General features: G+C 36.2%; 1 protein-coding gene across 1 annotated transcript in view; it reads right to left on the bottom strand.

Annotated features, from left to right (window-relative positions):
- The window catches only part of LOC105326801 (mucin-19), a 61,033-nt gene extending 41,987 nt beyond the window's left edge, over nucleotides 1-19,046 (bottom strand). Inside the window, exons 1-39 of the mRNA XM_066072630.1 lie at nucleotides 18,819-19,046; nucleotides 17,007-17,195; nucleotides 16,585-16,661; nucleotides 16,325-16,432; nucleotides 15,934-16,104; nucleotides 15,373-15,578; nucleotides 14,992-15,109; nucleotides 14,601-14,768; nucleotides 14,288-14,373; nucleotides 14,079-14,096; nucleotides 13,374-13,484; nucleotides 12,865-13,024; nucleotides 12,107-12,344; nucleotides 11,688-11,829; nucleotides 11,201-11,530; nucleotides 10,815-10,967; nucleotides 10,014-10,260; nucleotides 9,303-9,579; nucleotides 8,796-9,006; nucleotides 8,342-8,433; nucleotides 8,148-8,197; nucleotides 7,575-7,907; nucleotides 7,094-7,299; nucleotides 6,681-6,820; nucleotides 6,123-6,232; nucleotides 5,667-5,816; nucleotides 5,282-5,375; nucleotides 5,023-5,180; nucleotides 4,645-4,767; nucleotides 4,296-4,418; nucleotides 4,090-4,215; nucleotides 3,605-3,721; nucleotides 3,027-3,149; nucleotides 2,398-2,412; nucleotides 1,899-2,227; nucleotides 1,450-1,579; nucleotides 1,115-1,153; nucleotides 476-735; nucleotides 152-296 (exon numbers count right to left, since the gene is read on the bottom strand). Coding sequence (XP_065928702.1) covers nucleotides 152-296; nucleotides 476-735; nucleotides 1,115-1,153; nucleotides 1,450-1,579; nucleotides 1,899-2,227; nucleotides 2,398-2,412; nucleotides 3,027-3,149; nucleotides 3,605-3,721; nucleotides 4,090-4,215; nucleotides 4,296-4,418; nucleotides 4,645-4,767; nucleotides 5,023-5,180; nucleotides 5,282-5,375; nucleotides 5,667-5,816; nucleotides 6,123-6,232; nucleotides 6,681-6,820; nucleotides 7,094-7,299; nucleotides 7,575-7,907; nucleotides 8,148-8,197; nucleotides 8,342-8,433; nucleotides 8,796-9,006; nucleotides 9,303-9,579; nucleotides 10,014-10,260; nucleotides 10,815-10,967; nucleotides 11,201-11,530; nucleotides 11,688-11,829; nucleotides 12,107-12,344; nucleotides 12,865-13,024; nucleotides 13,374-13,484; nucleotides 14,079-14,096; nucleotides 14,288-14,373; nucleotides 14,601-14,768; nucleotides 14,992-15,109; nucleotides 15,373-15,578; nucleotides 15,934-16,104; nucleotides 16,325-16,432; nucleotides 16,585-16,661; nucleotides 17,007-17,195; nucleotides 18,819-18,898 — 5,953 coding nt within the window. The 5' untranslated portion in view covers nucleotides 18,899-19,046. The remainder of the gene's footprint in view (nucleotides 1-151; nucleotides 297-475; nucleotides 736-1,114; nucleotides 1,154-1,449; nucleotides 1,580-1,898; nucleotides 2,228-2,397; nucleotides 2,413-3,026; nucleotides 3,150-3,604; nucleotides 3,722-4,089; nucleotides 4,216-4,295; nucleotides 4,419-4,644; nucleotides 4,768-5,022; nucleotides 5,181-5,281; nucleotides 5,376-5,666; nucleotides 5,817-6,122; nucleotides 6,233-6,680; nucleotides 6,821-7,093; nucleotides 7,300-7,574; nucleotides 7,908-8,147; nucleotides 8,198-8,341; nucleotides 8,434-8,795; nucleotides 9,007-9,302; nucleotides 9,580-10,013; nucleotides 10,261-10,814; nucleotides 10,968-11,200; nucleotides 11,531-11,687; nucleotides 11,830-12,106; nucleotides 12,345-12,864; nucleotides 13,025-13,373; nucleotides 13,485-14,078; nucleotides 14,097-14,287; nucleotides 14,374-14,600; nucleotides 14,769-14,991; nucleotides 15,110-15,372; nucleotides 15,579-15,933; nucleotides 16,105-16,324; nucleotides 16,433-16,584; nucleotides 16,662-17,006; nucleotides 17,196-18,818) is intronic.
- Nucleotides 19,047-21,036: the final 1,990 nt, after the last annotated feature.

Genomic DNA, 21,036 nt, shown 5'->3' with positions numbered 1-21,036 from the left:
ACTAGTTGACATAGTAGAGAGAGAGAGAGAGAGAGAGAGAGAGAGAGAGAGAGAGAGAGAGAGAGAGAGAGAGAGAGAGAGAGAGAGAGAGAGAGAGAGAGAGAGAGAGAGAGAGAGAGAAAGAGAGAGAGAGAGAGAGAGATTATCTTACCTATTTCAGAACAAGCTTTCACTTCTGTCTCTTTAATAGTTAATGACTCGGTCGTTGAGCTGGGTGTTGCTTTGATGGTGATCCCAAGGCTTGGCTGTCCATTAAAGTCCAGGATGATTCGCCCATTTGGTGTAGGATCAGGATTCTTTTTAAAAGAAGGACAACCGCATAAGTTTAACAAGTTTAAGGTAATGCTTTCTTGTCATTACCCCTCAAAAAATTATAGTTTATGAATATTTATTTAAATTAAAAACCTTACGGGATAGGTTTGCAACAAAACTGACATGAGTTCAGATGAACTTTTATATATCAAACTCCAATTACCAGTTTCCTTGTGGAGCCATTTTCATCTGTGAATGTCACTTCAATATCTTTTCCGTTGGTAAGGGTGAATACAAAGTCCGTGACCTTTGGGGGTTGTGGCGTTTTGAAGGTCAGGTCAACTGTCACTGGAGACACAGACCCAGGCATTGAAAGAACTCCCAAAGACGAAAATATATCAGTGGCGAGCATCGTAGTCGGGAAACCGGAAATAGTTACTCCAACGACGGATGGTGAAGTATCCAGCATGGCGTCGGCGCAAGCTACAGACAAAGTCGATGACGATTAAATTTCAACGTTTGCAATGTCAACAGTTCTTATTATTTAGTTTTTTTTTAAAAAGCCAGAGAGCAAGATTGTTCAGGGTTTTCTTTCTAAATCGTATTCTAACCTATGGATACATAACATATACTAAGTAGGTAAAGATAGTTATGCATAATGGTTTCAATATAACTAAAATTCAAATAACTATTTAAAAAAAACCGCTGTTATGTATATTTTCAACCACATGGTAGAATGCATTCTATAACTTTGTCCTTGTTATGAATTTAACAAATAATTTGAAACAGTGGTACGCGTTATCTATGACTTAAAATTAACTATTATAACGTAAAACAGTGGTACGAATTATCTATGACTTACGTGTCGTTACAGTGGTTGGAACCGTTGTTGTGGGAGTAACTGCAAATCAAAGATAGAAAAAAACTTATTAATCCGAAATAAATGTAGTTATGCCAGTGTAAAGTTGAAAAACCGTGGTTTATGACTACTTTGCGTACGCGAATCCAGAAAAATTTTTTTGCACATGATAATTTTATTTTACAGGCAGTATGCGAGTGGCCTCGTTTAAAGTAGCTTTACTACGTGAAATTAATAAGTTTGAGTTTTTAATGTGTTGTCTAGATACATGTACCCCTGACCCCACTCTTCTAGATACATGCAATGTCATGCTTTGACTTTTCAGTGTGAACACGTACCTCCGTGTATACAAGCGACCACTTCCAGTTTGATTTTGTAAGGTTGACTGCTATCTGTTCTCTGGAGCAGAGTGACGTCAACAGCGGCGACCTTGAAGTTGTCTGGGAAGGTCACGGGTCCAATACCAGTCTAGAAAATAAACATATTTATATCTAAATCATTAAGCTTCACTTGTTTTGCTTTTTTTTACCTTAAAAACTAGAAAAAGTGGGATGTAAAGGCAACAGCATTGCTTCAGCAACCTCCTTCCATATTTAAAAATTATTGCAACAAAAAGTCTTGTAAATACATCTTTTCGTATAAACATGCGTGATTTTTGTTAAAAAAAAAAAATTAACATCTACGAAAAAAAAAAACAACCCAGGGAGCCAGTCTTCAAAATGTACTGTTAAGAGCATACAAGTAAATAAGTATTTGGTCTTTATCAACTATCAATACAATAACTTACGAAGCTGGTGAAGTCCTGTGAAGTAGAAGTTGGCGTGACTTTGTACGAGACAGAGATTTTCTCCACGTTGCTCTGGTCTCCCACGATATTCAGGCTCTTGATGACGCTTCCATCCGGGTTGTCTGTCGTGGTAAGATCCATGCTGATTGTTGCGGTGTTGCTGTTGATCTCAAGTGGAGCGGTGGATCCCGGCCTCAAGTTCTCTGCCGTGTACGGGCTGATAGGTTGCGGGTTGATGTAGATTTTGGTGGAGGGTAGAGCGGCGGGGTTGGACATGATCTCTCCACTGATGCAAGGGGTGGAGGTGGTCAATGTTGAGCTTATTATGGCTGTGGGTGTAATAAAAAATATTTGGACCATATTGACTGTGTTTAAAGATTAAATACCAAATGTAATTTTTTATATGCATAACTACTTGGTAGTGCTTATTATTTTAAGATATAAAGATTTTAAAACATGATATTCTGAATGCCACGAAAATCTGATTAAATGTACATACGTGTTGTCTCTGTTGCTGTAAAAAAAATTGTAAATTTATATATCACGTGTTCAGTTGATACATAGAAATAACATGCATGTATTTAAAACATCTTAGATAACCTACGACTAGTATGCCCTTAATGTTCGAACACAGTGAGACTATTTCATAACAGGAGAAAGTATTTCATTACATGCCCTCCAACAAGGCTTACATTTTTTATGCAAAGTGTTTTACTGTATTTAAATGGTGTCTTACAATAAGACAGTCTTATGATAACCGGGTTGTACTAAAATGCTCTACCTAGTGTACAACGAGTACTTATTGAACTATTATATGAATAGTACATATAGTATTTATGCCAGTAAAAACCGTTTTAATTTAAAGGTGTTGCAAAAACATATTCATATGTGCTTGAAAATAAACCGCTACGGGGTTACGAAGGGGGTTACTGATGATACCATAAAATTATTCAAGGGATCGAAACCATTTCATTTAGGTTTTGCCAAAAAAAAATTATATGTACTTGAACAAAATGTTCCGAATGTTGAGATTTTTGGCGGTTTTATAGTGGTGTCTTTTTAGTTTGATGATGAGTCGGTCTTATTATGACAGCTTAATAATTAGTTGGTTGTAGTTGGTTGTCTTACCTGGAGTAGTTGTTGCGCAGTTTTTCTCATCCGACTGGTCAGTACAGTCATACACTCCATCACAGTGTTGAGTTCCGTTGATACATTTCTCATTGTCACAAGTGTACTCGTTCAATGTGCATGCTGTTAACAAGTAATTTTTTTTTAATGTGCATGCATTCCGTTTGTAGAATATTGCAGATGGTGATATATTTTTTAAGTTTTGTAGAAATGTTGTTTTTAAATTATAACATGGATATTTTATTGCATCATCTAACGCATATTCTTTCTTTTTGGGAGGAATGAGCAAGTTCTTTATTAAATTCAAAAATATACCGGTATTAAGAATACAATTCGTGGTCTTGGTCGGTTTAACTCAGGTATTTATTGTCGCATACATCATCAGAAATTTATAGCAAAAAAAACCCAAGTAATTTATAATAGATTATTTTCATAAAGGTTCTGGTATAAATTGAATATGAGGTGATTTTTCATAACACTAAAAACAAACTTGTACAAGAAATTGTATTTAATTTGTAAAATAAATATGTGTATAATAATTAGTTTTTAAGATGAGAACTTTTCGCCAAATTACTTACGGCATTCCATTTCGTCAGATCCATCCCCACAATCCAGTACTCCATCACATCGTTTGGATGGGTCAATGCATTCACAGGACGATGAACAAGTGAACTCGGCGCTACTGCATGTACAGTCTGTAACAAAAAAAAATCATATTTTTTTTAAAACTATACAGATTTTGTTTTATAGCTTTTTGAATATACACCTAGATACTTTGTTCACGTCGGAAAACGTAAAATTTAAACATCAAACGTCAACAAAATTTCAATTCAAAATTCTAATTTCTTTTAGCTATTTACGATGGTTTCTACCAACATTTTCCCCATTTTTTTTAAGGGATACTGAATTCATTAAGTAAAGTGATAAAAAATTAAACATTTTTAAGCACAAGTTTCTAATTTGTTACCCCCCCCCTCCCCGCCCCTCTCCAGTGAAAATGTTCTTTAATCTGCGCCTGTGTATTGAATCCGAAAACCGAATGAGAACGAAAAGAGAGACTTACTACATCCGATTTCGTCAGATCCGTCCCCGCAGTCGTCGTGTTTGTCACACTTCAATGTGATTGGTAGACACAGCCCGCCACCGGTGGCGCCACACCGGAAGTTGCGCACGCGTGTACATTCAGTTTCTACAAAAAAAATTAACATTAAAATGGATATATTAATATAAAGCACCAAAATCGTCTCATCAAAGGGAGTTATATCTTACCACCGCAATCTTTCTCGTCGGAGTTATCGCCCACTCCACAATCCATATTGCCGTCACATTTGAAGGTTTTGGGAATGCACTTTCCACTTTCACAAGTAAATTCGTGTTCAGCACAAGTGTATGCTTTAAAAAACAACAACATTAATACCATTTATGAAAGTTTTAACAAAGTTAAATTTCTTCAGATAAAAAAAAAAAACCTGCTTAAATACTGTTTTGTTATACATGTATCAAAACTAAATATTAAAACAAGCAAATTCATTTCAGATCAAAAAATTGTTCTTGTATATATATATTTAGATTATAAAGGTGTTTATGGTGCTAAATATATCGTGAATGGTTTTCTTACTGCAGTTCAATTCGTCTTCTCCGTTGATACAATCTCTCATTCCGTCGCAGAGAACGTTGCTATCTACACAGTAAGTCTTGTTCAGGTTGGCGCATTGGAACTGGCCCACCTTACATTTGTACTCTACAAAATATAAATAAATTACATTGTATTGACAATTCCTAAAATGTGTTCTTAAGGTACAGTGGTGCATTGTTAATCGGAAGATCGTTGAACTTGACGCTTTATTTTTCAAGACGATCTCTTATTCTAGCATGAATTGTTAATTTATCTGGATTTTTCAACTTTACAGTCAATCTATTTCGAGGATTAAGGAGGTTTTATTGTAATGTCTATAGTTTTCTGGTTGGTTTTGGTTCCGGGTTTTACACAACTTACCACAGCCCTGTTCGTCACTTCCGTCTCGGCAGTCAACGTGGTTGTCACATCGATACTCCATTTTGATACAATCCCCTGTGCGGTTACACGTGAATTCGTTGTCTTTGCAGACAGTGCAGTTTTCGCCCGAGCAATGGAATTTGCCGTTTATACAGGTACTGTAAAGAAGATCGGAATTGTGTCACAAATTGAAGCCAATTTGACTACATAGAGCAAAGAAAACTCAAGAATAATTCATTTGACATTAAGAACTTTTTACCAGTTCAGACAATCCTTGATGATAGAAGCGCCTTTGGGCCATTCTTGACCATTGTAGTAACATGGGCAGTCCTCGGCCAAAACACATCTCTCATCTGCGCGAGAACAAAAACTTAGATATACACAAGCGTAAACTCAAAACTAATAGAATTAACCCATTTCTGATCAGTACGGAGAACAAAAACGTTTGAAAATATATGCATATGCTAGAGTAAACAAACATATTATGAACATATTATGAAAACAGTAAATATATATCTACACGAAAATTACGGGATTTGAACGATTTATTATAAGGTGATAATTTCGGTCGGGGCTTGGTCAAATCCAATAGTAATTAAGTGGAATAATATACATTAATTTGTCGTTTCAATTGACCCTCGTACCTCTCTGTACGTATCCCTCGGGACAGAAGCAGCCCTCCACACACTGGGTATCGTTACAGTACGGCTCCGGCTCGTCCCCGATATTCCTACACGTCTGGGGGCAGGGAGAGGCGCATGGGGTGTAGCGGAATCCGTTCTCACACATGATGGCTGTGGTTTGAGAAAGAAACAACAACAAAGGCCATTAGAATCGTCGATATGTTATGTGCATGCCTGCTAGATTCAGTTGCAAAGACACAGCAACTTCAAATAACGTTATATATTACATGTATTTAATAACTCGAAGTAAATTTAAAGGAAATATTGATACTTTATTTAAATATGAATATGAATTACATGACTGTGGAATAAATGTCACTTGCATATATACATTATATCTGCCTCGAGTTTATCGTATGAATTTCATTAATTAAAAATTACCGCGTTATACATGTGCAACTGTAGAATGATACTCACGGCAAACTTTCTGGCTCCTCCATTTTACCGGATATCCGGCCTGATTACAGCGCTCGGCGAAGTCAGCTACGGCTGTACAGAAACATTCACAGTCTCCTCCGCTATCACATCTGTTCAATAGAATTCACCCAAACTTTACCGGAGTATTTTCATATGTTCGTAACTGTAATCCACATTATTTTCTAGGCGGTCTTTTCAAGCAATCGAAAATTAATGTTCAAAATGATCCATGGAAAAAAAAAACCCAGAATATTTTCATAAATTGTTAACAGAATTCCTCTAGGAAGATTCATAATAATAATTATCTGTTTATGCTCAAAACATTACTAGCTATAAAGACAGTCAATTTAAATCAATATTTCAAATAATTTTGGACCAAAATATCGGAATTATTTATTTATTTATTTTTTATTTTTTTTTGGGGGGGGGGTTGATTGCTTTTTAAAAAGCTGAATATTTGCGCGGATCTGAATAGAATTCGGTTCTTTTATTTTTTCGCTTGAAAGACATCTTGTAAATAAACAACGGTTAAATATTTTGACTTGTTAGACAACAAACCTGCAGGCGTCGAAAAGACAGTTGGCGTGGTATCTGTTGACTACTGTATCAGTCAGGAACTCCCGACAGGACTTGAAGATGTCGCTGTTGATAATACCACAAGATTCCTCCGCCCACTGTTTTCTGTGGGACAGTTCTCCCTGTAATAAAGTGGGAGGGGCTACACAATGAGTAACTTTGTAGGATTACATTATTTAAAAACGTACACTGTACATCTCTAAAGTTTTCATGCCGTCAGAACAGAAGAAAAATTTGTTTTAATAAAGGAATATGCTTGATGTTCCATACATTTTTATACAATTTTATGCTAAAAAGGCTGCACTCATTTTCAAAAGGATCGAGTTTATTCATCAATATTATTATGCATTCTGAAGTCAATATCTAAATTTATAAAGAAGTATGTGCGCGCTTACGGAGCAAGGGACAATTTCGGAAGAAGTGCCGACGGACGCTACTGGACAACTGGTAGAGGCAGCCCAACTGTTGGCAAAGTCCATGGCGGTGCCTTCACTTCCGTCGACCTTTTTGTACTCATTAACGGAATCGCCGTCATAGTTTCCACACAATCCCTCAACTCGTCCTTGCCAGATTGGTTTCAGGAAAACGTACACACGGGTACCTATCATGCAGAAGGAAAAACAAAGTGTTATAGTAGTTTGAAAAATGTTTTGAAATTGGTTAAGCAGATACCGGTATTTGTAGGGCTAGTAACCCTGTGCGACAAGAGTAAATTCATCGAAACATAAAAATCGCATATTTAGAAGAGAGTCTTGGAAAAATGAAATCAGTTACAATAAATTACTTCAATTCAAATGAAGAAAATTGTATATGGAGTAGGCAGAGGTGTATGGAGAAAAGGGAAGTGAGGAGGAGAGGGGCGGAAATGGAACTGACCTCCGTCCCATAAAATGGTGATGTTTTCACTGGGTGCGTGAATGGACGTCCAGAAGCTTTGCTTGGTGATGACAATGTTGTTCAGTTGGTAGATATCCCCCGTGGTGTTGACGTCATCTTTCCCTCGGACCAGGTTGATTTCTTGCCCTTTGATGGTGATCTGGATGGATTTGGTGCAGGACACGTCGGTGCTGCCGCACTTGACGTTCTCCGTGATGACCTGGAAACTCTTGTCCTTGGCTCTGGTCAGGATGTAGGAGCAGACTCCTTGGAAGGAGAAGGAGACCCCGTCGAAGGTCGTGTAGTGAGGATCTCCCGAGGCTCGACAGACGGCTGTTTAAAAAGACATGAAAAAAAAGTTTGTATAGAGTTACATGTAATTGGACTACATGTTAATCTCTAATTGCTTAAAGGGAAATTTACGTGAACAGAATTAAGCGGAAATTTTTATCAGAGGATGAAAGGATTTTAGCGGTATGATTGTCGATTTGATGATACTTATGTATTTATTTAATTAAAACGTTAAATAGCCAGGTGGATTCGACAGATGAGAAATGTTAACATCATGAATACCTGGACAATGTTTGTCTTCAATCTTTATCCAATTCTGATTCTCGCATCGGCTGAAAAAACAGAATAGAAAATATAAGTTACATGTACTTTTATATGAGCGTGAACAAAAAATTGAAAGACAAAGCATAAAACTTTTCATTTTATTTCTATTTAATTCAAAATATGTAAAAGTAAATCGCCCATAAGACACTTACAAAACTTTGCAGCCGTAGGTCACGGTCTCCCCGGGTTTGTACCACATGGTTCCGAACAGACAGGGGCATTGTTCAGACGATACACAGGTACCCTATAGAAAGAAATAAAAGAATGGTTTGACCATGTACAACTGCTGCGGGGTGACAAATTTCTGGAGAATTTTCTATTTTTCATAAGTAATGCAATAATGTAATAAAATTTTGGTTTTTTGATTTTCTCCATTTCTTTCAATTTTTTGGGAATTGGGGAATGGATGGGAGTTTTGTGAATCTGGCCCCATTTTTAGGACGTCATGAATATCGTTTATAATTCTCCTTTTTATTATTCTTTTTTTTTTTTGTGTTGTTTTTGTGTTGTTTTTGTTTTGTTTTGTTTCGTTTTTGGGGTTTTTTTTCGGTTGTCGGGGTGTTTTTGGAGGGTTTTTTGGGGGGTATTGGGGGAGTTATATCTTACATCTGGTGCCATGTATGCAGTCTGGTTGTTGCTTTCGTCACAGACACACCCGTCCATCAGCACGTCACTGTCACAGATCATCTCCCTCCCGTACAGTTCACAGGTCTTACGACAGGCCGTCACACCTTTTCGGTACACCTGGTTCTTGGGACACACGATCTGCTCCTCACAACTCTCCTTGCCACAGGCAAACGTACCGTTTGAACATGTACTAAAAAAAGTACACATGTACATTAAATTAGTTAGACCAAAGATGATGGTATCGACCAATTACTGTAAACCGGAAAATTTTCGCCCCCGTGTTATTTTCGCCCCATTCACCCTCAATATCAGTGGGCGAATTAAAGACTGTGCAAATTCCATTGTCTCAGATCACCTTTTTTTTCAAAACACAACTTGGCTTTGGCGAATTTAAGGCGAGGAGAAAGTAGAATTAAAGGCGAAAATTACATGAGGCGAAAATAATCTAGTAAACAGTACAAACAAAACCTTCTACGTCATCCTTACCAGTCGGTGCATCTTCGGGACACCACATCTCCCGCCTTTTTGATCCGGTTTTCTTTGGGTGAGTACTGGTCGTAACAAGTACAGCGTTCAATGTTCACACACGTTCCGTAATCGTCCTGTACCTGTCCGGTGGGGCACATACATCCGGGTACGCACTCCTCCTCGCAGTTCGCGTCCGCCAGCTGCTGGTCCCGGCAAGTTCCGTGACAGATTTTGGCGCAGTCTGTATAAACTGATCCGGCTCCGGATCCCTCTTGTGTACAGCTGAGGTAGCTCTCTATATGTACGTGAATATAATTATTTATTTTATCATAAAAAAAATAAATCAGTAAAATTACAACTTTTTTAAGCTCTCGAGCTCATCATTACAATTACAAAACATTTATACATGAAAGTGTTATTTACTTAATTTCGTTGTTTTATTTATCCTATTGTCGAAAACTTATACAACAACATTAGTATTTCAAAACACGAACATTCACTTTTATGAAAGTTTTATATTCTCACAGTTAATTAGCACAGTTGAACGGTATCTTATAAAAAGAAAAAACATGTTTTAAGTGTGTGTGTGTGTGGTCCGTGACTTTTTTTCTTTGTATTTTAATACATATTTTCTACTTCATAATGACTTTTTGCTATCTAGTGAAATTTAAATCAAAAAAAAAATATAATTTAAAATTGAATTGAATTTAAATCCAGGATTTCACGTACCACAGCGGTTGATGTAGGCGCTATCGTTGTACCAGGGGACAAACAGACCACTGAAGGTACAGTGGCGGGAGAATGCGGACACTATGTCACACAGCGCCTCCATGTTGACCTGAGTGGTGCGTTTCTTCATGTCGTAGTTACACTGGGCGTAGTAGAACTTGGACAGCTCCTCGTGTTTCTGTATACAGTCGGCGAACAGTGCCCCCCGTGTGGTGTTCATAAGAGGGTAGCAGGCTTCGTGCTTTTCCTAAAATTAGGAGAAAACTCGGGGTCACAATACCATGCGATACGTTTTACAAAATACAGTAAAACACTGTTGTTTTGAAAACCATCTCGTACAGCGACGTCGGTTTCATCTATATTAATTATTGTGTTAAAAAGTTTACAAATACAGTACAGCCCGGTTACATGTATATATATATAGAACACACTTATGATTGATTTAAGTTTACAGCGATGTCAGTTTCACCCACATTTTAAATTGTGTTAAAATGTGTTCGTAATTATAATGATTTACGTTTTTACAAAATAAATTCGTCTGTCCTTAACGCTTTGCTATATAAGCTTGTATTGTTGTTTAACAGTATCCCACGGCTTTTGTTCCCGTACAAATGGGATAACAAGATGTTTTAATGACATGATGTGATCGAAACATTTGTGAGATAAATTTTCTATTGATCTAGTTAATTTAATAAACCGAGTGAACTTTTTTTCAATTTAATCAACAGGCCGTGAATAAAAATACATATACAACACGTTTTCTTAATTAAGATATAAGTATACGTGTATTAAATGAAATACCTCCATTTCCATGTTGTAGCTGTACACCCCCGTCTGACAAGTGGAATCGCCGTACGCCGTGGCAAAGTTCTGGACGGTGGCCTGTTCTCCCCCATTAGGGACCTTGAAGTCGTCTGTGATGTCATAGTTGAATTGTCCACACATTCCTCTCACCTGAAGAAGGTTAAGATTTTGCAAATTTGCTTTATTTGATTATAAATAATACATTCGATTACTTGATATGGGGAAAGAAAGGAGCAAATACGCTATACTCATATTAGCATTAAGGTTGATATTGTGGAAAAACTAATCAAAGGTAAAATTCTAAACCTTTGTATCATTTGGATTGCACATGTAAAAATATTGGTGGAACTTTGTGAACTAGGAATAGAATTTAGTTTCCTAACCTTGTTTGCATAGAACGGTTTCAGATCAATGTACAGTGTTCTTTTCTTGTCGTAGAGAATCTTCAACCCGAACGCTTTCACAACTCGGAACTTGTTCGTGACCTCCTTGACATAGAGTCCATTGAAAGAGTACGGTGTCTTCCGAATGGTCTCACTGTAGTCCACGTGGTTAATGAAGAGTTTTTCTCCTTCTAGTTTGATAATGGCACTTTGGTACGTCAGAGTGACGCTACCGATGCAGTTCACGTCCTGAAAGTCTGTACATTTGTCCATTTTTATTTTGATTGTCATGTTAGCTCGTTCGTTGTCATCTACAATGTTTGAATCCGGCTGAAAAAACAAAAAAAAATATTCTCTGTGATAATTGGGTATCTATCGTGTATAAAATATGTTATATTCCGAAATACCATAAATATAGTTGCATGTACTCGTTGCGACAAAAAAAAACTTAATGATTAGAAATTTTCGGAGGGTCTCGGGTTTTTACCTCAACTAGAGTGTAAGAGCAGGAGTCGGGAGCGAAACTGTAACGGTTCCCGTCAAAAGTGGCCACGTGATTCAGACCGACGATCTCACAGCTGGATGAGCAGCGGTCCTCTTCGCACGTCCATCGTCCTCTGTCACAGGTGCTGTAATTAAAATATTTTTCGTCATCATACTCTCTTCAGTAAATATCGATTGGTACTGTATCGCAAAAAAATCTCCAATCCACCTTTACATTAAGTAAGTCATCTAGAATTCCTTAAAAGGTGTAAAGGCAAAATTTATGAAAATGAATATCATTGTAAAGCTTGATTTATTTTGAGCTTAGCTTTTACAAATTCTAGCTTCAAAAATAAATATTTTAAGAACGAAATGTTCATAGGGGCTAAGGATGTAACATTTCAGATGACACCTATGACCCACCATAGATTACAGCGTTGTTTGATGGTGTCTCCGTGCTTGTACTGTTTCTTGTTGAACTCGCACATACACTCGTCCGGTTTGACACACTGGCCGTTCTGTAGGAAGGTTCCGACGGGACACTGACATCCACTGATGCACATCTTGCACTCGTCGGGTTCCACCAGGTACAGTGTCTTGCAGGTGCGTGGGCAGGATGAGGTGCACTCGGAGTACTCGAGAGGGGCGGGGCATTCACGTGCTGTGTAGGAAATGATGGCCATTTGTAGCAATATACTAGTAATTTTAAGTACTGCGGTTCATATGCGTATGATCAGTATATCTCTTAAAGATCATGCAATGAAATCCTTTTTTTTTTTAAAAACATATTTTAATTCGTGGGTTACGTTTGAAATTGAAAGTTATATTAAATAAAATAAATTACCGAATTTATATATTTTCTATCATTCTGGCGAACACGTTTAATATCTTTGATTTAGACATCGTTGTTTGTCGTTTAGTTTTCTATTTTCTTATAACATTTTCAAAATCTATTTCTTTGGAAACAAAATTAGCATTCTGACAATGTACTAATCAAATTTTCAACATTAAGTCTGGAGCGAAACAAATAAATAACATATTAATATGGCCCAGATTTCCTTACTTGGCGTTTTTAAAAATTTAGATAAGTTTAAACTTAAAATCCATTCGAAAATTAAATGCGATATTACCCACCCACCCAAATCCCTCCTATCGTCCATCTGACAATGCAAAACACTTACGGCACAGATACTTGGATCGCCATTTCATGACGATGTTAATGGCGGCACACTCTTGGGAGTAGGCGTTGGCGTATTGACATCTGACCTGGTTCCTCTCGTCGTCTGTGGTGGCCCTGCAGTGCATGTTCTTGCACATTGTGTAGTACATCTTTGGGTTAATCTGTAATAATTCGAGTGCATTGCAGTATTTCTGTACATTTTAATTATTTTAGGATTTAAACAAGTTCGTGTGTGTTTAAGACAACTTTATTGGGGAAAGGTGTGTTCAACGGTTCTTTTGGTTGATAATTAGGGTCTTCCGTCTTCAGCGGAAGACCCTACTATTATTCTATTGTGTCTTTATCACTTTTCTTCTTATTATTTCTTATATAATTTTTTGCGTTGATTAACAATTTAGTCTTAAAAGTGAAGGATTTTATCTCTTCTACTCAAAAATCGGACGGAAGACCCACTCGTTGCTCGCAACGAGAACGATCTAGTTTCTTTGATCTATTCTTCTTTGAACTTACTGCTGTATGACAAGGATGAAGTAACGTGTTTATCAGTGCGCATGCGTCAGCGGCAGCCTGTTCATCTTCCGGTGTTCGACAGTAATTTGGCATGTATCCAGCCGGGCTACACTGTAAAATTTTTCAATAAAACCGTTTAAAATATACATGTATCTTGTAACTAACAACTTGACTACATGTTTTCTTACATGAAATCAGTTGTCAAAATTGCACAGATTGTTTAAACACAGGGATGGTTGTGGAAATGAGCCGTTCTCCAAAAGGATTTTGTTTTACTGTGGTGTGACCGGTTGGAGTTCGTGCACAGTTATATAGGAAATGGGAGGACATGGGTTTGAATCTGAAGTAACGCAGACTTATTAATTTAATCCATATAGAGACAATTTTTATATTCTGATATTTTTTTTGTTCTATGCATTGATCATATAATCATGTAAATCACAACTTTGAATATTTTCTTCCTGCAAAATTATCGATATATTTGTCATAATGTCATAACTCAGGATGGTCTCGTGACAAGGTCATGTACATATGTGTGAAGTTGGTGGCCATTACATGTATTATAATGTTGTTCGAGAATTTAATTTGAGGATTTATCGTGATGATACAATGTCAGTATAGCTTTTAGTGCGGATGTAATAAATGAAGCATTGGGAACCAGTCAAGCAAGTCACGTGGGTGAATGCAGGAAATGGCGACACTTACTTCCTCCACGTCACTTCTCTAATACACGAAAAGAAATTAAAAGTAGAGATTGTATGATAGAAAAAGATAATTAGTTAAGCTTTATGTTGACTAGTATCTAAAATGACAGTAAACTGTGTGAACATGCAGCTTGATTTACCAATTACTGCTTAATAAACAACATCAAGAACACACGTGTAATGAATGATGTGTTGTTTTATTAAACTCACCCCATCAACCGAATTGACCACCTGCCAGGAATTGGCAAAATACACAGGACTGCTGGAGAGAGAGCCTGAAGATGTCTTAAACTCATCTGGAAAACAGAATGGCCAAAAGCTTTCAATACGTTTGCTTATCATACTGTTCCAAGCACTATCAATTTGAACTTTTCTGTATATTTGCAAACATTTTGCCATAAAGAGGATAAATGAAAAAAAAACCAAATTTTAAAGACGGTTTTAGAAGCTTTAAAACCATAAATTGTCTAAATAATTATACATAATCCTTTGTGTTTAGTAAAATTCTGTGGAGAAGACTTACCGCTAGGATCGCGATTAAGGTTTCCGCAGAGACCCTGGAATTTGACGTCACCCTGTACTTTGTCGCTGTAGACTGTCAGCTCCACGGTCGACTTACTGTCAACCTTTATGCTAAGGCCTTTAGCGGAGTCCACAAATATCCATCCGCTCATGTTGCGTACGTTGTAAGCTAAAAGGAAAAAAATGAAAACCACGATCGTATTGGAGTGTTGCCAGCAAATGTAAAGAACAAATTTCCCTCAAAAAGTATTTTTCAGAAGCATTATGGTGTTTATTTTAGTGACTTATTCTCATATTATTTTTTTTTTAGATAAAATGACATTTTGCTATACATGTATCAAAATGCATCCGAGTTGCTTGTGGTACAAGTTACTAGTATCAGGGCTACGTACTGTTTTCCGGTGTGGACTTTGGTTCCTCTCCCGACAGAATGAAATCCATATCGTTGACCTTGACCTGACCTGCCTCTACAGAAATGGTTTCACCGCTTCCGAGGAACATGGTTACCCTCTACAATTTGATTCAATAGTTTTTGTTTTCTTAATCAATAATTGTGGTTTTGTAATTAGCTTAAAATTTAATTAAAATATATTTAGTAAAATTTGATTTCAATGGGTAATTTTCAATAAAGATAATTTTTTTCAATATTTATCTATTTTACAGAGGTAACAAGTGATGTTCTGTTTCATTCATTGACAATTTGGGTTTTTTGGTTGTTTTTTTTTTTTTGGGGGGGGGGGGGGTTATTTTTACCGCTATGGCCCCGGCCATACCTTTGTGCATTCGCTGACTTTAGCGCAGTTCTTTGGGGTGAGCTCCACTTTCCATCCCTTGTCAATATCCTTCAGCAATGTATAGGTGCACATGCCCCCATATTCATACTCCAGTCCGTCAAAGGTCCTGTAGTAGCTAGGCCCGAAGTTCAGACACGTTTTGAAGGCCAGTTCATTGGTTTGAACCACCACTGATGTATCTGGGACTGCAATTTAAGCATAATATGTTTTTTAATAACCGAATATCAAGGTACTAACCAGACAGTTTATTACGCATAAAACAGAAATGTGTATATTTCATTATCGAATTGCTAGAATTGGTTATCTTTAGTATTATAAGAAAAGTGGTCTTATTGACCGGGTCCAAAATAGTCCGAAAACGATTATACTGGTTAGGTGGCGCTAAACCGGAAATCGAAGCAACATTTTGACAATACACAATTTTAAACTGGCATATATCCCCGTTCGCATTAAAAGTTTTATACTTTTTTATTCAATTTATAAATCTTTTTTATAACTATTCAGTGTAGCCCTTTTATCATTATCAGACTTAATTAATACCTGTGGTATTAGCATTGGCGCACACGGTACAGCTGTCTCGTCCCACTCCCCACCCTTTGCCGCCATTGGTACAGCAGTCGGCCTGACTCACTACCTGGTTGTAGTACTTGTCGACCTTTGCGGCGCCACAGTAGTGGTCGGAGTAACAGAACTTGGTCGTGCTGGAGGTGTCTGGAAAAAAATATAATCTCATGCTAAAATGTAATTATAGTTTCCGCTTATTTTCATCTTTGATATCTGAACAGCAAAATACCTAGAAACTATGTAAACCTTGTATATATTTTTCCATTATTTAATTCTTCATCGTTCCCTTTCACTTTTTTAAAGATTTTAACTCAATCAAGATATTTTTTTCGGAGGTGGGGGATTCAGGTATTTTTAATTATCTCACCTGAGATTTTATCCTCACACCTGTATCCCGTGTACGCAGCAGGGCACGAGCACACATTCGGGGGTTCTGTGCAATTGCCGCCATTTTGGCAGGCAGGGCTACATTGCGCTAAAAATTAGAAATATAGAGTCACCAGATTAATTAATTGCTGAACAAAAACTACAATGAATATTGATTTATTTTTTACTATTTTCAATTCAATCGATATGTAATGCTATATAGGTGACGTTACTAAAGATTTGTGTATTGCGCATGCTTACGAATGTCACACGTGAGACTTCCGTTTACAGAACTGACCCATCCGTCGCAGCAAGCCTGATACTTCTCGTCAATTTTCCTGTTAAAAGAAATAAAATATTTCAATGCTGGAAAACGTCTTTTTTAATATATTTCCTTCTTATTATCTATAATAATTATTTTTAAGTAGGAGTTATTCAATATTAATATATACATGTATTTTTTTTATTTATTTATTTTTTTTTGGATTAGAAAGTCGAAAAAGTACTATAGTAAATGTATTCATTGTATGTTTATTCAGAAAGTCAGTTTGTTATTAAAGTTCATACTCGTACAATGCCAAAGTATATGTGCTTCTCAACACGCACTTTTTCGTGGGCTTTTAGAACTTTTTTTTCAGATGAAGCATCTACAGAGTCTTAATTTTTTTTATTGCCTTACGTACTTATAGAAATAACACTGAAGATTCGGGTCGGGATTTGTCAGGAGCGTGTTGATTTCCTGTGCTGATTTTCCCGGGAATGTTTTCGTTTTGTTTAAACTGAATCCATCGATGACGTAGTCTATGAAGGCGCTACATTTGTCGTCTGCAAATTGGTGAATCGTCCGGGTATTCGTACACACATTTGGTGCGCTGCAAAAAAAACCGAAAATTTCAGACTCGAAATATTATCATGAAATGTTATATGAGACATAGATTTTTTTTCAAAATAGAAAATGACATTAAAAGGTGAAATCTTTATCAGGCAAATGAATCATAATTCAAGATGTAGCATTTACTTATTTTAAAAGAAATAGATTTATTTAATTGTCTTCATTAAGTAGATAATTTAGATATCTTCTAAAAGGGTAAAAGGGGCGGTATTATGTTCGAAAAATTCTCTAAAAAGTACAAGACGTTTATATAGACAAATATTTAGTTTCTTCAATTTTTTTGTTAAATTCTGTACATAATAGAATAATAACTTTTCAATAAATTTGGCGCTTAGCCTTATGTTTTATTCAACCCTCTATTTCCTTTATCTTCTTTTTGTTGGTGCTTAAATTATAAAAGCCTTTCAGAATTAATGTACTGATATAACAATCCGTATCTACTCTACTAGCACGTTTCAGTAAGGAATATATTGCGGAAGGGTTTAAGTAGTTCGGCGTCTAAGTAAAAATACGTTAAACTTAATATTACTTTGTTACCGTTAACAATTACATACACTTTACATGTAATACAAGGTTTAGTTTTTCTTCAAATAAAAAGAAATTGCTACTAAGATTACAAGGAACGCTAACATATAAGTCAATCAATTTGCACTAAACTGAGCGGAAGTATCTGAGTGAACCGGGTCTTTCTCTTGATTTAGGGATATTAAACAAAGCCGCTGTAAAAATGTAAAGATTTGCAAGATATTTTAAAACTAGGACTGGACTATTTCTATATATCGTTATGATCATCCAGCAAGCTTCTGGACTTTTTTTTAGTACATATTGTGTAGGTTTCGTAAGTGTACTGACGACCAGTTCAATACATCATTAACATTTACATTCAGCTTAACCATCCATGCGTTCTCAAAATTAGATATTCTTTTATTGCGCACAGAAAAAAAAAACATTTCGAATATGTTCTATTCTTTTGCCCATGAAATTGTAAATTTTATATATATGGTCGCCAAACGTTACCTACTTTATGGATAAAGCAACAACTATTCATATCAATAAACTTATTTGTAAAAATGAAGATGGATATAAAGAATAGACATGCGCCGGAAAAAAGTTGCATGTTTATCTTTCATAGCAAATTAAAATGAATGTACAATAAAATTAAGATTTTGATGAATTTGCAATCGGCGATCATGTATGTCCATATACTTTTTTAAAAAAATGAAATATTCAAGGAATTAAACTAGAAATAAAATGTATTAACGTTGCATGTTTTATGCTTCGTATGAGACTTGCGTACTTTATCTTGATGGTGCTTAACGAGGCTAGATGGTCAAGAAATTATTCATCAGATATTTTTTCAAATGATATATTTGACCATACACTAGTATTCTAGTAAAAAAAACCAACAAATTATTTAAGCTTTAAAATTAGAATAACATCCAAAATCCTCACGCGGCGCTCTTCTTTTCAAGCTTAAATTAATATAGACTTAAAATGGCCATGACTATCTAGCTTTCTCGAGTAAATAGAAATCAGTTTATTGTCAAAATTACTTATTTCATTTTTTTTAAATCACCGGTCGGATATTTTTTGAGCTTCTTACCTTTGAGACAAAACAGCAGGAGCCGAGGTCAGTATCCATAGTAACAGTCCGAGGTGTATGGGAATAGACCCCCTTTCCATCGCCCAGCAGGGGCTAACAACGCAAAGTCTCTTGTGATTTTAAGAGTCCTTTTAATAATTTTGGCGTTTTTTTAATCGTAGCGTACAATTTAGAAGAAGAAAAAAAAATACGACTTTTCTTCGCTACGATCGGAGGGACGTGATTTGGTCCTCTGGGGCAAATCAGCAAACTCCTATGTATTTATACCCGTGGACCTGACGTAAGCACGACTATTGTTCTATATCTTTCTATATTATGAAAGGGCCTCGGACAGAGAAAAAACGCAGAAAAAAGGGGGACATCAATAGATGGCTAAAGATTTTTGCGCTTATTTACCAGATATGGTGACAGCTTGGGGGTCCCTTATTCGCGGTCTCAGGAGGGACAGAGAAATCAATGCGGAGATGGGAGGGGGGTCGATATCTACCTTTGTATGGTTTTGTTTGATGTCTCTGTCAAGATGTTTAAAACCTGACGAAAAATCATCCACTGCGGACATGATTTCTTGAGAGCTTTATTGCACGTAGATGGGTGGCCATATTGAATAATGGAGGTTTTTTGTTCCTTCTTTATCTAACTATTCACATATTTGCAAATGTAGATATGTGCAGAATTAGGCTTATTATCACTGAATTCAGCATTGGTGATTTTTCCTTAATATTAAAAAGCGAGGTGTCTTTATTTTCTCTTTTCTCTCACTCTTTATCTTTCTTTCATCATTTCATTAATTGGTTTTAATGCTGATTCAGCTAAATTTCATTCAAGTTTATCTGCATGTGCAAATGATAAGTAGATGATAAACAGGAGGAACACTAGATCATTGCCAGATATACCAAAGCTTGAGTAAATTTTATGTACAGCATTATATCTTGCTGAACAGGCCGATTCTTTTGTCCCTGCATGGACTTGTCTTTGATAGTTCTTTGTTGGAGGGCGTGGGGGTTAATTAGTTAAACGGTACTGATCTTCTTGATAAAGACTTACTTAAGACTTAATGTACGACTATCTGATTAAGACTTGAGACCAGTCCCATTGATAATTACTGGAGACCGTATAAGACCTGTCTTGTTAATGTTAAAGACCTTAAGACATGTCTTTTAAGACAAGAGTAACATAGTCTTAAAATAAGAAACACCGCATATTGGGCGTGGTCTCGGGGCCACATCAGATCATACAAGGACAGGTGCAAAGTCGTCCCTCGACCGGAAGTGACCGCAAGAAATGTTTATCAATAGTTTTTGAAATACGATACATGCTTTATGTTTGCCAATTTTCTATTAGTTGCTCCGATCAAAATTTTAAACCGTCAAAAAAAAATGTATAATTACAAACTTAGTCAAAATTCTTTTATTTCCAGTGAGTTGAGGATTGAGAGCGCGCGCATACATGCATATGGTTTGTGGATGAAAGTACATCATACTTCAAAGGTTATATCACTGTTTCCAAATTCTTAAAAGTATTCAACTCTTTCCCTTTGAAGTACGTTCTCAAAATTAATAAATTTTACATAAAGCTCTTAAAATTAGGAAAAAACGTGAATTGATGTCGACTTCAGGATCATGTTCAAATCATTTACTGAAAATTTTGTTTACGCTGTTAAGATAACAAGATACGGGAGAAAAAACATGGAATTTTATAGTTGTATTTATTGTTTATTTCTTCACATTATTATATAATATCGTCACTTGTCGCACGTGTATTAGATTTTGTCCTTCCTCAGAGTGTGTGCGATTATAACGGGGCTTGAGTAAATCTGTAAATTGAATAAAAGAGAAAAAAAAATGACGTTCATTTAACATATTTGAATGCCGTGGCCATTTACAAATCGCAACTCCTCGGGCCTCTCCTGCAGAGCTCGAAAAAAAAAATGACGGATGAATTACTAGACGTCTATTAACAACACCCTGCCAACTTTTCATAAAATTTGAAATAGCTGAATAATTCATTTTTTGCTGAGATAGATAATTAAAAAGGATGAATGCATTTGTGTTAAGAGGGTTGTATGTGGTCATGGCTAATTTTAGACTACCGTATATAATTAATCTCCTTGAGAAGAGCCTAAGTATATGAGAGCTTAATATAATAAATGACACAAGAAATTAATCAAATTTCAAAGATAACATATTTGGGTTTCTTTTCTACTAAACGACATTTGTAG

Source organism: Magallana gigas, chromosome 10 (assembly GCF_963853765.1).
Source record: "Magallana gigas chromosome 10, xbMagGiga1.1, whole genome shotgun sequence".
NCBI lineage: Eukaryota > Metazoa > Mollusca > Bivalvia > Ostreida > Ostreidae > Magallana > Magallana gigas.
Note: the sequence above shows the minus strand (reverse complement) of the source record. Positions and strands in the feature narration are given on the sequence as shown.